We start from the raw sequence: 15766 nt of genomic DNA on the forward strand, positions 1-15766 counted from the left end.
TGTACATGCAGGGAGCCTGGGTGCCATGGGTGGTTGAGCATCTGACTCTTGGTTTCAGCTCAGGTCATGATCTTAGGGTCATGAGATCAAGCCCCTTGTCAGGCTTCATGCTCAGCACAGAGTCTGCTCCTCTCCCCCACCTCTCTCTCTCTAAAATAAATAAATGAGTCTTGAAAATAAATGTATATGCACCTAACAACAGGGCACCAAAATACATGAAGCAAAAAGTGACATAAATGGAGAAAGAGACAACTCAACAATATCAATTGGAGACCTCAGTACTCCACTTTTGATAACAGGATGACTAAAAAGAAAATAAATAAGGAAATAGGGACTCAAATAACACTATAAACCAGCTGGACATCACAAACGTCTAGAGAGCACTCCCCCCAACAACAGCGGAATACACATGCTTCTCTAGGCATATCGAACATCCTCCAGGATAAACCAAATGCTAAAACAAACATCCATAAATTTAACAGGATAGAAATAATGCGAAAATATGTTATCTGACCACAATGAGATGCTATTAGAAGTCAATAACAGAGAAATTTGGGAAGTCACAAATATGTGGAAATTAAAAATACACTCCTAAATAACCAACATATCAAAGAAGAAAGCAAAAGGAAATTAGAAGTTAATTCAAGATGAATAAAAGTAAAAATAAAACATACCGAAAGTTTTGCCACATTATTGGGATGTGGCAAAAGTGGTGCTTAGAGGGAAATTTATAGTTATAAATACCTGTATTTAAAAAGAAGATCTTAAATCAACAACCTAACTTGCCACTTTAAAACACTGAGAAAAGAACAGCAAACTGAACAAAGCAAGTAGAAAGAAGAAAGTATTAAATATTATAGTGAAAATTAATGAAGAGGGGAATAGAAAAACAAATGAGAAAAATCCAAGAAGACCAAAAGCTGCTTCCTTAAAGAGATCAGCAAAGCTGACAAGCTTTTACTTAGACTGATCAAGAGAAAAAGAGAGAAGACACACATCACTAGTATCAGAAATGAAAGAAGGGACATTATTACCAAACTTCCAGAAATAAAAGTAATTAAAAAGAATACCATGAACAGTTGTATTCTAATAAATTAGATAAATGAAATGAACAAATTCTTAGAAAGACACAAACTACCAAAAGACTCAAGAAGAAATTGACAATGTGAATAGGCCTATGTAAAATAGACTGAATTAATAATAATGGGAAAAAATCACAAAGAAAAGCCCAGATAGCTTCACTAGTGAGTTACCAAACATTTAAAGAAGAATTAATGCCAAGTCTTCACAAGTTCTTCCCAAAAAAGTAGAAGAGAAGTAATATTTCCCAACTTACTCTGCGAGGCCATTATCTCCCTTACATCAAAGCCAGACAAAGACATTACAAGAAGAGAAAACTACAGGCTAATATTTCTTAGGAATATGAATGCAGAATTCCTCAAAAAATACTGGCAAACTGAATCTAGTTCATCCATCCATCTATCTATCTATCTATCTATCTCAACATCATGACCAAGTGGGATTTATCCCAGGAATGCAAGGTTGGCTTAACCTCAGAGTTGGCAGCAAGTTCTTAGATATGACACCAAAAGCACAAGTAACAAAAGAGAAAATTAGACTTCATCAAATTTAAAAACTTTTGTGCTTCAGAGGACACCATCTATAAAGAGGGAAGTGCCTGGCTGGCTCATTTGGTAAAGTGTGTGATTCTTGAACTTGGGATCATGAGTTTGAGCCCCAGATTGAGTGTGGAGCCTAAGTTGTTTGTTTGTTTGTTTGTTTGTTTGTTTTTAATGGGGGCATGTGGGTCACTGAGTTGGTTAAGCATTTGCCTTCCGCTTGGGTCATGATCCTGGGGTCCTGGGATTGAGCCCCGCATCAGGCTCCCTGCTCAGTGGGGAGTCAGCTTCTCCCTCTCCCTCAGCCTGCTGTTCCACCTGCTTGTGCTCTCTCTTTCTGTGTCAAATAAATAAAATCTTTTTTTTTTTTTAAGATTTTGTTTATTTAGTTGACAGAGAGAGACACAGCGAGAGAGGGAACACAAGCAGGGGGAGTGGGAAAAGAAGAAGCAGGCTTCCCACTGAGCAGGGAGCCCAATGCGGGGCTGGATCCCAGGACCCTGGGATCGTGACCTGAGCTAAAGGCAGACACTTAATGACTGAGCCACCCAGGTGCCCCAAATAAATAAAATCTTTAAAAAATAATAAAGTGGAAAAACAACCTACAAGATGGGAGAAAATATTTGCAAATTATGTGTCTGATAATGGACTATCTCGAGAATACATAAAGAAATTTTACAAATAACCCAGTTAAAAATGGGCAGACTATTTCAATAGATAGTTCTCCAAAGAAGACATACAAATGGCCAGTAAACGCATGAAAAAATACCTGATATCAGTTTTCATCAGGGAGATGCAAATCAAAACCATAATGACATACTATTTCACACCCTCCGGGATGGCTACAATCAAAAAATCAGATAATAGCAAGTGTTGACAGGGCTGTGGAAGAATCCAAGCCTTCGTACACTGCTCGTAGGAATGTAAAACGGCCCGGCCACTTTGGAAAACAGGTAATTCCTCAGACAGTTAAATGTAGGGTTACCCTATGACCAAGCAACCCCACTTCTAGGTATTTACCCAAGAGAGATGAAAACATATAGCCACACAAAAACCTGTACACAAACATTTTAGCAGCATTACTTGTGATAGTCAAAGGGTGAAAACAACCCAAATGAAAAGGGAAACATACAGGGGTGCCTGGGCGGTGCTGTGGGTTGACTCTCCAACTCTTGATTTTGGCTCAGATGGTGATCTCAGGGTCATGAGGTCGACCGCATTGGGGTCCACGTTCAGTGGGGAGTCTGCTTAAGTTTCTCTCTCCCTCTGCCCCTTCCTGCCACACACTCTCTCTCTTGTTTTTGGCTCAGGTCATGATCTCAGGGTCGTGAGATGGAGCCCCACATTGGGCGCCATGATCAGCGAGGCGCCTCCTTGAAGATTCTCTCCCTCTGCCCCTCCCCTCACTTGTGTGCTCCCTCCCTTCTCCCTCCCTCTCTCTCTCTCAAATAAATAAATCTTTAAAAAACAGGGAAATGTGCAAATAAGCTGATGAAGGGTTAATAAAACACAATGTGCCCACACAATAGAACGTTATCTAGCCCTAAAAAGCAGTGAGTACTGACAAACGCTATAACATGGGTGAGTCTTGAAAACATTGTTTATGAACGGAGCCAGTCCCAAAGGACAGTATATTATATGATCACACTGATGTGATTCCATTATATGAATCCGGTATATGATTCCATTTATAAGTCAATAGAGACAAAGTAGATCAGCGGTTGCTTAGGGCTGGTGGAAGTGAGGGGGTATGGGTGGTGAGAGCTGCAGAGTACAGTGTTTCTTCGTGAGGGGATGAAAATGGCCTAAAATGGACTGTGGCCATTGGTGCTCATTTTCGCAAATATACCAAAAGCCCTTGAAGTATGCACTCATGACAGGAGCATTGTATGGTGTGTTACTGCTGTGTCCGTAAAACTATCATGAAGAACAGTCTGACATAATGGCAGTTGTATACCCAGAAGAAAGCAGGGACTGTGGAGTCCAGCAGACTGAGTAAGCCACGTCCTCCAGGAGGCAGGCACCAAATGGGACTCGATACACCAGGATTTTAGTAGGACAAGCCCGTGTCCAAGATGAAATGGGGAGGGAGATGGGAGAGGCTGAGAGAGCCGTCAGCCTGTGATGCAGCCCGGCCCTGAGTGAGGGAGGGAAGGATGGTTTGGAGCAGTCACCCCAGTCTGCTGCGCACCCTAAAAAAGGCTTAGCAAGGCTGTCAAGGAGCCCTCCGGCCAAAATCTGCCCTCAGAGGAGTTTCGTGTCAAATTGATCCGCCTTAGTGTCCCTGCTGCACTCTGTCAACGGATGGAGATGCCCGTGCGAAGCGTGTCCTCCGTGCGGTGAGATGACATTTTCAGAGCACAGCTGGTCACCCAGTCACCTCAGCTCCCTGTAGCCGGACATCCGTCAGGCACAGTCCCAGGGCTGCCACACAGACTAAGGTTCAAATCCCAGCCCAACAACTTCCTCAGCACAGGACCTTGCTCCAGATAGCCTGTCTGAGCCACAGTTTTGTCATCTGTAAAATGGGGGTAATTGCAGTGCCTACCACACGGGGGTATGCCTATAACCTGCCGAGCCCAGAGAAAGCACCCAGTAAGTGCTCAGTAAGTAGTAGCCGCTCCCTATGTTGTATTTACTACTTGTACCATTTATTATTTCTGTAGAATGAGTATTCTGTTTATTTTACTTAATGTCATACCGTAAGTCTTTCCCAAGTTATCATTTGGTCTCCCTAATATTTTAAAAAGTCTGCGTTGTGTTCTATAGAGTATGCATATCCTAGTTGAGTTAACCATTCTCCTAATCACTAGGGTTTTACTTTTTTTTTCCCTGTCATAAAATTTTTGTGGACACCAGGTGGCTCGGTGGGGTGAGTGTCCAACTGTTGATTTGGCTCAGGTCACGATCTCGGGGTTGGGAGATTGAGCCCCGCTGCGCTGGGCGTGGCGCCGGCTCCAGATTCTTTCTCCGCCCCTCCCCCTCCCTCTAAAAATATTTGCGGTGGGTATTTTTTATAGAAACATTTTCCCCCTGTATTGGATATTTCCCTTCAGGATCCTGATGAGAATTACTAGCTCGAGGATTGGGGACATTGTTAAGGCTCCTGGTCCATGCGCTCCAGTTTGCCCTCGGGAAAGGCGGGGCCCATGTGTGTCCGTTCGGAGAGTCCTCCCGTGGCTGGGCCCTACGCAGCCTTGGGGAATCGTGTATTTTAAAATATTTGCTTACTAGGAAGGCAAAACGGCATCTTACTTATTTTTTCTCTGTTACTTATAAGGGTGGACCATTTCCCAAATGGTTTTGCCCAAGTGATTCCTCCCTGGATTGTCCTCGCACACTAATTTATTGCGATCTTAATTTTTTCCCACCGGTTTATACTGTATGTTTAGTAATTCTTGCCGGAGACACTTCCCATTGTTTGGCCTCTGTTTGTCTGAGTCAAGAGGGACCTACTGACATTTCTCTGGTAATTTCTGGTCCCCAACCGCTCCTCCTGGATGATTCAAAGTAAAACCGCAGCTGAGCTGCTCGGCGATGTTTTAAACGTCGTGAGTGAGTGGAGCCAGTCCACCGGCCGCTCCCTGGGACGGCCTCTCGTAAGCGGGGTCCCTCCCTCTCCCTGTGTCCTAGGAGCCGCGCGGGAGGCGCCCACAGGTGCAGAAGCGCCATGGACGGGAGGGCCGCGGGGGCTCCCCCGGACTTGCACTTCTACCCCATGGATCTGTACGACCCCGAGGACCGGCTGCACCCCTTCCCAGAAGGAGCCACGCGGACAGGAAGGGAAGTCTACGCCGAGATGGCCGAGGGGGCCGGCGAGCCCAGGGGCGCGGCCCCGGGAAAGGCCCCGAGAGCCCTGGAGGAGGAGGTGGACGAGCTGGTGCATCTGTACGCCCTCGGGGGTGCGGGCGAGTGGGGCGCCGAGCTGGCGGACGGAAGCGCGCCCTGCACGGAGGTTCCGGAGCAGCGGCCACTCGGGGCGCAGAGGGACTGGCGACGGGGGCCCGAGGCCGGGGAGCGCGCCTGCGCGGGCTGGGGTGCCGCCGGCCCGGGCCGGGACCTGCGAGAGGCCTACAGGTACGCGCACGGCCGGGCCAGCGAGGAGTACGAATGCTACGTCATCCCCGAGGAGGAGGACGAGGACGAAGCCGCCCTGGTCTTCTGCGTCACCTGCAAGGCTCCGGTAAGGGCGCTGGAGGTTTCGGACGAGCACAGGGAGCACGAGGTGACAGCCCTCGACAAGGCCCTGGAGAGTGCCAAGGTAAGCGGGTGGCCTCGGTGGTTCCGTGGCTCGGGCCTGCGTACCGCGGACCCCGAGTGGGCCGGCAGGGGCTGAACGGAAAAGGCCTGCTCGGGAAGAGAGAAGAGCGCTAAGGGCTCCTTGCCACCCTCTGTTTGCCAGGATGAAATTCACAAAAACATGTTCAAATTGGAAAAGCAGATTCTGGAGATGGAGAATTTTGCAAATCACTTGGAGGAGGTTTTCATCACGGTGGAGGTAAGAGCGGGTGTGGGGAACCCGTCTCCCGTACACATGTGCCGCAGGTGGCTAGGCCAGCGGCTGTGACCCCTGCGAGTCCCGGAATCTGCCCCGACTTCCCGCCCTGCCCTCCCAGGGCACGTGGGGATGTACCCCATGGAGCCCCTTACCTGTCCGCCTTCCCTCCTGAATCCCGCACTCTCCTCTGTCTGTCTGGCCTCAGCCGTGCTGGGCGGTTGGGCTCTTCCATGGCCCAGCCTTGACCGGGTGTTGCAAGACACCCGTCCCTCCTTGTTCGTGTCCCCAACTCTGCTCTGTGTCTCGTAAGATGACTACACATCCGTGCCTGCCACCAAACATGTCACAGTCCCCTGCGTGAGCCCATTAGGTATCTACCACACCACGGGGACGCCAGCACCCAGCCTCACCAGCCAGGGAAGGCGCGCCAGGACCGAGAGGAGACTCTCCACCCCCCTTCTCTTCCTGCCCTGCTCTGCGTCTCCTCACAACACAGCCTCGGGCTGTAGCCACAGAGCACCTCGTGTGGATTAGCCAAGCCCCAGGCCCCTGTCCCGCGAAGCTGGAACATCTTCCCCCGTCTTCCCCCCGCTCGTGAGCGGGAAGAGGACTTGCACTCCTCCCCCACGCAGGGCACAGGCAAGGCTCGAGCGTAAGGTGGTGGTGGGAGGGAGAAGTGTGCGACCCCTTAGACGGACTCCTTACACTCGCACGGGCAGCTCGCCCTCGGACCAAAGCCGGTCCCCCGCAGCGAGGACTCTGAGTTTTTTTTTTTTTTAAAGATTTTATTTATTTATTTGACAGACAGAGATCACAAGTAGGCATAGAGGCAGGCAGAGAGAGAGGGGGAAGCAGGCTCCCTGCTGAGCAAAGAGCCCGATGTGGGGCTCGATCCCAGGACCCTGGGATCATGACCTGAGCCGAAGGCAGAGGCTTTAACCCACTGAGCCACCCAGGCACCCCAGGACTCTGAGTTTTACCCAGTTTCTCACACCAGTACTGGTACCATCGCAAGCAAGTGCTGTGCTCCTGGAAGACGCTCAGCAAGTGCTCCCCGAGCCGGTCCTGAGAGCCTCTTCTTGGGAAACGTCTCTGTTGTCTGGTGAGGCCGGCGTCCGTCGGAAGCCAGAGCTCTCTTGGCCTCCCAGCCCGAGCGGGAGGACCAGTGGTTGACAGGCATGTGTGAACGTGACTCCTGCGGTGCCCCCGGACTCAGCACTGCCCTCCTGTGTTCCCCCACCTACCGGACAGCGCCGTCCCGCCGCAGCCCTCCCTCCCCTTCCCCCTCGGCAGTCTCTTAGTTGATGTGAGGGTCCGCGTGATCCTGGCGTTCGTGTGATGTGAGCATCAGGGAAAGGAGGTGACTGTCGTGAGACATTGGGGGCTCAGGAGGGAAAGCTAGGTGGTCATATCCCGGGGCAAACATCTCTGTGTTAAGGTCCAAGGATGCAGCAGCAGGCTGACACCTCACTGACCACCTTCCGAGGTCACGGTGGCCACAGTGGAGGGGGGCGGCTTGGGGTGAGGGTGCAGTGGGAGGGGTGCGAGATGCTTCCAGGAGAGAACGCCGCACTCCTCACCGAGCTTATCCCCGGGGCTCTAGCCACCGACTCCTGGTCCTAGCTTCCGCGGCCAGAGATGACCAGACGGGGAGGTGACAGCAACAGCTCCGGGTGGGTACGTTTGCATGCCCCGGTGGCCCTGTAGCGGACGCGGCACGTCCACTGAGATGATGGCTGACGTCCACCCGTCTTGCAGGAGAACTTCGGAAGACAAGAACAAAACTTTGAGTCGCATTACAATGAGATCTTGGAAACACTCGCTCAAAAATATGAAGAAAAAATACAGGCTCTGGGGGAGAAAAAGAAAGCCAAGTTGGAAGCCTTGTACGGACAGCTGGTCAGCTGTGGGGAAAACCTCGACACCTGTAAGGAGCTCATGGAAACCATTGAGGAGATGTGCCATGAGGAGAAGGTTGACTTCATCAAGGTCAGTCCTGAGGTGACATGAGGTCACAAACCCGAGGGATGGCATGGCTGGGGCGGATTAGAGTGTCCCCTCTCTGCCTGGAGGCGTTGATGTTGACCACCATGGCCAGCCTCCGTTTGGTTCCCGGATGTTCATGATGGTGGGGCGGTCGCCCACGTCTCTGCACAGCTTTGCCGTGAGAGGCTGAGCAGACTCGAACACGGCCGAGCCCTTCCCTCCACCGTGGCTCTGGCCTCCGCCAGCCTCAGTGCCTCCCTCCTGGAGACACGTCCCCTTGCCGGGGAGCTGGGCAGCGTCAGCACTCGGAGAGTTTTCTCGTCAGCTCAGGTGGCCTTTTGAAGGCCCAGGGAGGAGGTTGTCCAGGCTAAAAAGGCACCTCCAGCTCTCGTTACAAGGGCACCAATTTTAAATCTTTATAAATGCAAACACACACACAAATCAATTTTTCTTTGAAAACTGGTTTTCCTTGAAACCAGTTAACTCTGACCTCAAGGCCCCATGCTGCCAGGCTGTGGAAATTTCAATCTCGGTCAGAGGTGGGGTCCCCTTTCTTCACATGATCCCACAGGAATCTGGGGCAGTTGTGGTGTCTGGGATGAGGGGCGGGGGAGGGGGGCCTTCAGCTGCCAGAGCTTCCCGAATGCCAAATGTGGCCTCCACACTGACCCCGTGGGGGTCCCTCCAAGCCCAGCAGCACTTCCTTCCTGCCGGTGCTGGTGCTGGTGCTGGTGCTCCTGCTCAGGGCAAGGGACCCGCGACAGAAGCTGGAAAGCAAGTTGGCAGGCTCCGTGAGAGCCCCGATACGCAGACCTCGCGAACCACGGGTCCCACCATGTCGCTGCGTCTCAGAGACACAATCCCAAACGTGCAGGACGTGGCATGTGCGACAGCATTCTCACTGCTCTCTGTGACGCTGAAACCTCACAAGCAGCCGAGACGTCTATCGGCCGAGGCCTGGCTGCGCTAGCAATGGAGATCCCCTTCGGGGAACTGGTGGTCCGTCTGAAACTGGCGGAGCAGAAGGGAGCATCCGTAAGGGGGGCTGGGGGGCCGGGGCGGGGTGCCGCGCTCACGCAGCCTCCCCGGGAGCACCGGTCATCGGAGCCAGAGCACGGCCTCGGCGGGGTGGCTTCTTTGGAGTTGGGGGGTACAGCTGCTGCTTTTCTTTTTCCTCATTTCCAAGTTTTAAAATGTGTTTTTATCATTATATAGTTCGAAAAAGAAATTTCTTTCCAAAATCAGTTTGATATTTTCTCCTTTTCCTCCTCCGTTTTAGGACGCTGTGGCCATGGCTGACAGGTAATACTTTTGTTCTGAAACGTGTTTTCTTGTTCTGTTCCTGTCTCCTCTACTTATCCAGATAGACTCAGTTCCCCTTGGGCGTATGGTCCCAGTTTCTGCCCCAAGGTCAGATAGCAGTGGCTTTGGAGGGAAGATGGGGTCCCAAGGACACGCTGGCTCTGAATCTCAGGATGCCAGGGCTGGGAGGGAGTGGATGCCCGGGCCCAGCCAGCAAGCCGTGGTCGGGTCTCCTCCGTAAGCGCCTCCTTTCACCAGGAGGAACCAGGGTCCGGTGTCCCCAGCACCCCCAGCTGTGCCAGGACCCAGGCTGCGCTCCGCAGGAAGTGTGCACATCGTGGAGTCAGACAGGCGTTCCCAGCCAGCTTAGGACCCACCTTCCTTATCTGCAGGCAGGAAGAGTTTTATGGGAATTAAATGAGACACCGTCTGTAAAGCAACGTGGATGGTGACGCTTGATAACGTAAGGGTTAAGAGAAGAGGTTCTGGCAAAGGACAGACCTGGTTTCAGATTCTGCCCTTGCCCCTCACAAACCCCATGACCGCCAGGAGGCAGGAACGCTTAGGGCCCTCGTCCACTGATAGCAGGTTGAGTAGGCTTGGCCCCACGGAGAAGAAAGCCCAGAGTCTGCACACCTCGGGCCCTGGGGTGGCGTGTGGGGCTGGAAGCTTCCACGTCAGCACCTGGGCGTGCCCTCCAGCTGAGTGCCCCCCGCCTCCCCTCAGATGCACACATCAGTCCCACCCATCCCTCCTGGAGGCCCCATTGGAGACCCCCAGGTCAGTCGCCAAAGCAGATGGCAGAAGGCAGCCGGCAGCGTGTTAAAACAAAGATGTAAGGATTCAGCAAAGAGGCCCTTCTCAGTGTGTCACTGGTGACCCAGCGCAGTGGACACTCCCTAAGGGGTGTGCCCCTTCGTTCTCGTTCCTTCCAACAGACTTGGGAAATTCTTGAATACAGACACAGACGTGGAGATCGCTACACAGCCCGACTTTGAAGACCAGACCCTGGACTTCTCCGACGTGGAGCAGCTCATGTGCTCCCTTAACGCCCTCCCGGGTGCGTGCTCCCGTGCGTGTTCCCGTGCGTGCTCCCGTGCGTGTTCCCGTGCGTGCTCCCGTGCGTGCTCCCCTTTGTGTTCCCGTGCGTGCTCCCGTGCGTGCTCCCCTTTGTGTTCCCGTGCGTGCTCCCGTGCGTGCTCCCGTGCGTGCTCCCCTTTGTGTTCCCGTGCGTGCTCCCGTGCGTGCTCCCGTGCGTGCTCCCGTGTGTGCTTCCCGCGGGCTCCGCCCCCTGGGCTTTGAGTTAGACCTTTGACGGCTAAAAACAATCAAGATTTAGAAACAAGTATTCTTCCATTCTCATTTCACATCTTCATGGCGTGTAAGGGGGAGAGCAGAGGCTGACCTCCCCTAGGGTAGGCGCCTGCCTCACTTTCCAGGGAGCTAACATCAGGCCCCAGGCAGCGCTGGAGTACTTTTACTCTGTAGTCTGCCCAGACTCTTTGCCTGCCTGAGTCAGTCCAAGTAAGTAGCCCAAATTTTATTTACTTAACCAGCACAGTGGCTGGGAGATGAGTTTTAGGATCCCATGGAGCGGGTGAGAATCCCAGGCCTGCCACTTCCTAGCTGTGTGTCTCTGGGCAACTTACCTACCTTCTCTGAGTCTTGGTTTCCTTGTCTGGGAAATGGACATCATAATGCCTCCCGGGGCTTTGGTGACGGTTGCATGAGGTAATATGTGTAGGGCACGTCACATGGTACCAGATTGCTCTTAAGAATATTGTTGTAATTACTTATTTCTAAGAATAATATTGTAATTTAGCTTTTTTGTTTTGACCGCTTGCCTTCTCTTTCTCCCCGACACTCAACTATGCTATAAAAATGTTGTATGTATCATTTTAGGTTTTTCCTTTTCATAGATTTTTTTGAAATAAGAAGTTAATTATTTTCTTTTGTAACCTGCTTTTTTTAATCAAAACAATTATGACTAACATTTTCTTGTACTGATAAGTTCCCCTATAACATTGTTTTAATGGGTATATACCTTCATTTGCTTACTGAGTCCTCAACTAGATTGGATGCTGGGATGTTTCTAGGTTTTTCCCCATTAGAAACCACACTGTAATGGACATCCTTAATTATAAATCTTGGAGGCCATCCTTAGACTCATGGCTCAAGGGGTGATTTCACCGAGCTGTGATGTCCATTGGATGATCCCTTCTAGGGATGGTGCTGCCCAAATCATCGGGCCCCAGCATTTGGAAGGAAAGGCACTATCACCCCAGTCAGTGCTTGAGACACATGAACACCTCGCCCCCCTTAAGTCCAGGTCCCGTGCAGACCGTCCCCCTCCTGCCCACATCTGCAGTCTCCTGAGTGGTTCCCAACCCCCCGGCCATCTCTCTTCTCACTGCAGCAACTGCTTTTCTTGATGCGGGGCTGTTCCTGGCAAGATGTAGAGGGACCCTGCTGTCCATCCTGGACTTTGTCCGTTGGGGATACGGGTTCCTTCTCTTCCTCCCTCCTTTGTCATGTTAGGACCTTCCAGGCTCTGAGCAGAGAGGAAAGGCTGAGCTGTGGCTAGGTAAATTCCTTGGAGTTTGGTTGTGCTCTTACCTGGACGGAGCAATGTCACCATCGGAAGCGAAGGTTGTTGTACCAAGCCTGGGTTGGAGGGAGGTGCTGCCATGGGAGAAGAATGATGAGGAAAAACCAGGAGTATTTCCTAGTGGTGTGTGAGTCTGGGGAGTAGGGAGGCAGAAGTACTAATCTACAGAGAATGAACAAATCGACTCAGTAGACTAAAGACGATGGTTCTCCAAAGCACAGTGGCACTCAGCCCTGTCTTCTCTCGCTGTAACAAATATGTGGCTGCTGGACCCATCCCCAGAGAAAGCAGAGCTTCCCTGTTGAAGGGATTCTCTCCCTCCGTGGCTCACTTCAGGGCTGCAGCCACACCCCTGTGGTCCTGGCTGTCTTGCTTCTTTGGATGGCACGGAAGGGGTCAAGGGACCCATGCCTAGGGCAGGTCTGGCAAACCACACCCCAGCCTGAGTCCCTGTCACAGGCCTCTCCGCCCCACGCTTGTGTGGCTTTGTCAGAGCAGGAATGGACGTGCTGGTTGTTGCTCGCAAGTTCAAGGTTGAGACATTCGGCCTTCCCAACCTTGTCCAGTCTGGGTTGCTGCGTCCACTTCCAAAGCCTGAAGATCAATCCGGGGACCAGTAGTCCCTTGACGGGGGTCGTTCCCCTCCCACCTCTGCGTAAGGCTCCTCACTTGTTTGTTTCTCTCCCTTGTCCTTGTCTAGCTCCTTCTGCTCCAGTAATAAACCCACAGGCCCCCAACTCCGCCACGGGGTCCTCCGTCCGAGTGTGCTGGAGCTTATACTCTGACGACACCGTGGAGAGCTATCAGCTCTCCTACCGGCCAGTGCAGGACAGTGCGCCTGGGAAGGACCAAGCAGGTGAGGCCCGTGCTCTGCAATGGCTGAGGGCGCTCAGAGGCCGGGGCCCTGCCTTCCGAGCAGTCAGAAGGGCGGAGGTGGCAGCGGTCTACGCATCCAGCTCATGGGGGCTGTCGTGATCTAGGGGCTACCTAGAGAACAGGATGCAGGCGGGGGAGCATGGCAGAAAGGGCCAGAAAGGCAGGTTGGCTGGGGCAAGTCACAGGGCCAGGCTAGGGCATCTGGAGTGTGGATAGAGCTGTGGGGCCAGAGCTGCCCTGGGATGACGCCCGGGCTGCACTGTGTGCAGGAAGGGTGGGGACACCCTTCCCAGAGGAGGCCCAGCTGGGCTGTCGGGGTTCTGATGGGCCTAGCATGTGAGGGGAGGGGAGGCTGGCTCTTCTCAGACCAGCCCTGTGTTGGTAGAGACCGGAAGGGTATCCCCCAGACCCCTGTGAGGGGTGAGGTGAGCCACTGGTGCTCAGACCTGTGTTCTCAGACCGAGCAGGCTCCTGGGAATAGACCCTCGCCTCTGCTGTGGGCAGCCCACCATCTTCCCAGGGAAATGCAGCTGGCTGGTGTGGGGCTAAGCCTGGGGTAGCTGCCGCCCCCCGCCCCACATAACAGATAAGCCATTTACCTGTTGAGAAGAGAGGATCAGACATTAGAGGAGCCCCAGCTGAGCCCTTGGGGGAATCGGGGGACCACGGTTAGCCTGTCAGGGCCTATCCTGTGTGCATGGGGGCAGAGAGAGGTTGGGGGAGAGGGCCTTGGGGATTTCCAGTTTATGGACGTGGAGACTGAGACCCCACAAGAAACGAGCTGTCTGTGGGGACATATTGGGTGATGGCAGACCAGGATAAGAATCAAGAGTGCAGGCTCCCTGCAGAGTTCTGTACAGGCCAGGCAGGTAGAGGGTTCTAGGTGCTGAAAGCAAGGACGGTTTTTATGCCCAGGGACCAGGAAGGAAGGGGAATTTTGTTTTAATTTAAATTCATAGAATGTATTATATGTATTATATGTTAATATAAATTAACGTAGAGTGTATTAGTTCCGGAGGCAGAGTTCAGTGTTTGATCATGTGTGCCCTCAATGCCCATCACCCGGCTACCCTATCCCCCTACCCCCATCCCCTCCCGCAACTCTCAGTGTGTTTCCTAGAGTTCAGAATCTCTCTGATTTCACCTTGTTTTATTTTTCCCTCTCTTCCCCAGTGATCCCCTGTTTCTTAAATTCCACGTATGAGTGAGATCCTATGATAATTGTCTTTCTCTGACTGACTTCACTTAGCATCATACCAGGAAGGGGAATTCTTAGGAAAAGGGAGTTTAAGTGATGCTGAGGGAGGTGAGACTAAGGGGAGCAGCCGATGAGGGTGGTCTGAGCAGAGAGGGCGAGCAGGGAAAGGGGAAGACTTTGGGAGGGAGATCAGGGACCAAGAAGCCAGACCTGATTTAAGCCCAGCCCTTGTCGTGAATCCACCGTAATGGTACTCCCGGCAGAAGCATGGAGGAGGCCATTGTGCGGGGAGTTCCCGGCTGTCTCTGAAGATCTTGTAAACAGACCGCTTTGTAATCAACTGATATCAGCGGGTGGTGTCATGCGTTATCACTGCCTTCCCAGCCCCGGGAGGATCAGAGGTGTATCAGTTAGCTTTTGCTGTGTAACAATACCCTATCCCACCCTACTCCATGCATATATATACAACCTGTTGCTTAAAATGACAAACATTTATTATTTCTTGTAATTCTGTGAGTTGGCTGGATATTCTTCTGGTCTGGGCCAGCTTGGGTAGGACCAGATGGTCTGGGATGGCCTCCCTTCCAGATCTGGGGATGCGGCTGGGATGGATGGGGTGACTTGGATGGCACCCAGGCTCATCGTGCAGGAGGCTGGCTCGGGCTTGTTCACGTGGAAACGGACATGTTCCCAGCAGCAAGAAGACAAGCCCCTGTGCTCTGGCATTTCCCGAGCCTCTCCCAGCATCCTGCTTGCTGCTGTCCCGTTGGCCGCAGCAAGTCCTATGGCTGAGCCTGTCAAGGGCTGGCAGGGGAAACCGAACCACATTGCGGAAGAGTGCACATACAGGGATGGGGGGAATTGGGGGCCAATTCTGTAATCTACTATAGGGAGATTCAGCACAACTAACTGGGAGCTACCTGGCCAATTTTGGAGTTGAATTCTTTTCTTTTTTTTCTTTTCAGTGTTTACAATGACTGTCAAGGAAACGTACTGCTCAGTGACAAATCTTGTGCCAAACACCCAGTATGAATTTTGGGTCACAGCTCAGAACAGGGCCGGCCCCAGCCCCGCCAGTGAGCGTGCAGTGTACATGACAGGTAACGGGGCCCGCTTGTGCCTGGAGCAGGTCCTTGACCCCAGGGGACGCGAGAGTCCCAGCTTTCTAGCTGTGGCAGGACCCTTGACTTCGTTTGGCAGGGCAGGAATACCTGGGTGTTTTTCTTTCACTGAATACACGGAATCTGTATACCTAGCGTGGAAGGGACATTTGCTTAGAGTTGGTCTCAAAATATCAAAAAGCAATCACAGTGGCATGGAACCTTCCAACCCTCTTCTGCTCCTGGAATGTGGGAAAGGGATGCCCTGCGTCTCGGTCTGTCTGGGTGGCCACAGCAGAGCAGCATGGACCAAGGGGCTCATACACGACAGACGTTACTGCTCAGGGTTGCGGAGGCTGGAGGGTCCAGGATCACGGAGCCAGCATATTCAGTGTCTGCCGAGAAGCCTTCCTGGCTCAGAGACGGCGGGCTCAGTCCCTTCTGTGTCCTCACACAGCAGAAAGGGGCCACGGAGCTCTTCGAGTTCTCTTTTATAAGACATGTCCTCCTCCTCCTCGTCCCCCAGGGACCCCACAGACCATCACTTTGGGGAATAGGTTTCAACACATGAATTCAGTG

General features: G+C 52.3%; 1 protein-coding gene across 1 annotated transcript in view; it reads left to right on the forward strand.

The window, feature by feature from the left end:
- The window catches only part of FSD2 (fibronectin type III and SPRY domain containing 2), a 45432-nt gene that overhangs the window by 16204 nt on the left and 13462 nt on the right, over nucleotides 1–15766 (forward strand). The window contains exons 4-10 of the mRNA XM_080808382.1: nucleotides 5253–5880; nucleotides 6022–6117; nucleotides 7876–8106; nucleotides 9383–9405; nucleotides 10344–10465; nucleotides 12714–12869; nucleotides 15053–15187. Coding sequence (XP_080664508.1) covers nucleotides 5253–5880; nucleotides 6022–6117; nucleotides 7876–8106; nucleotides 9383–9405; nucleotides 10344–10465; nucleotides 12714–12869; nucleotides 15053–15187 — 1391 coding nt within the window. The remainder of the gene's footprint in view (nucleotides 1–5252; nucleotides 5881–6021; nucleotides 6118–7875; nucleotides 8107–9382; nucleotides 9406–10343; nucleotides 10466–12713; nucleotides 12870–15052; nucleotides 15188–15766) is intronic.

The sequence above is a fragment of the Martes martes genome (genome assembly GCF_963455335.1).
Source record: "Martes martes genome assembly, chromosome: 7".
NCBI lineage: Eukaryota > Metazoa > Chordata > Mammalia > Carnivora > Mustelidae > Martes > Martes martes.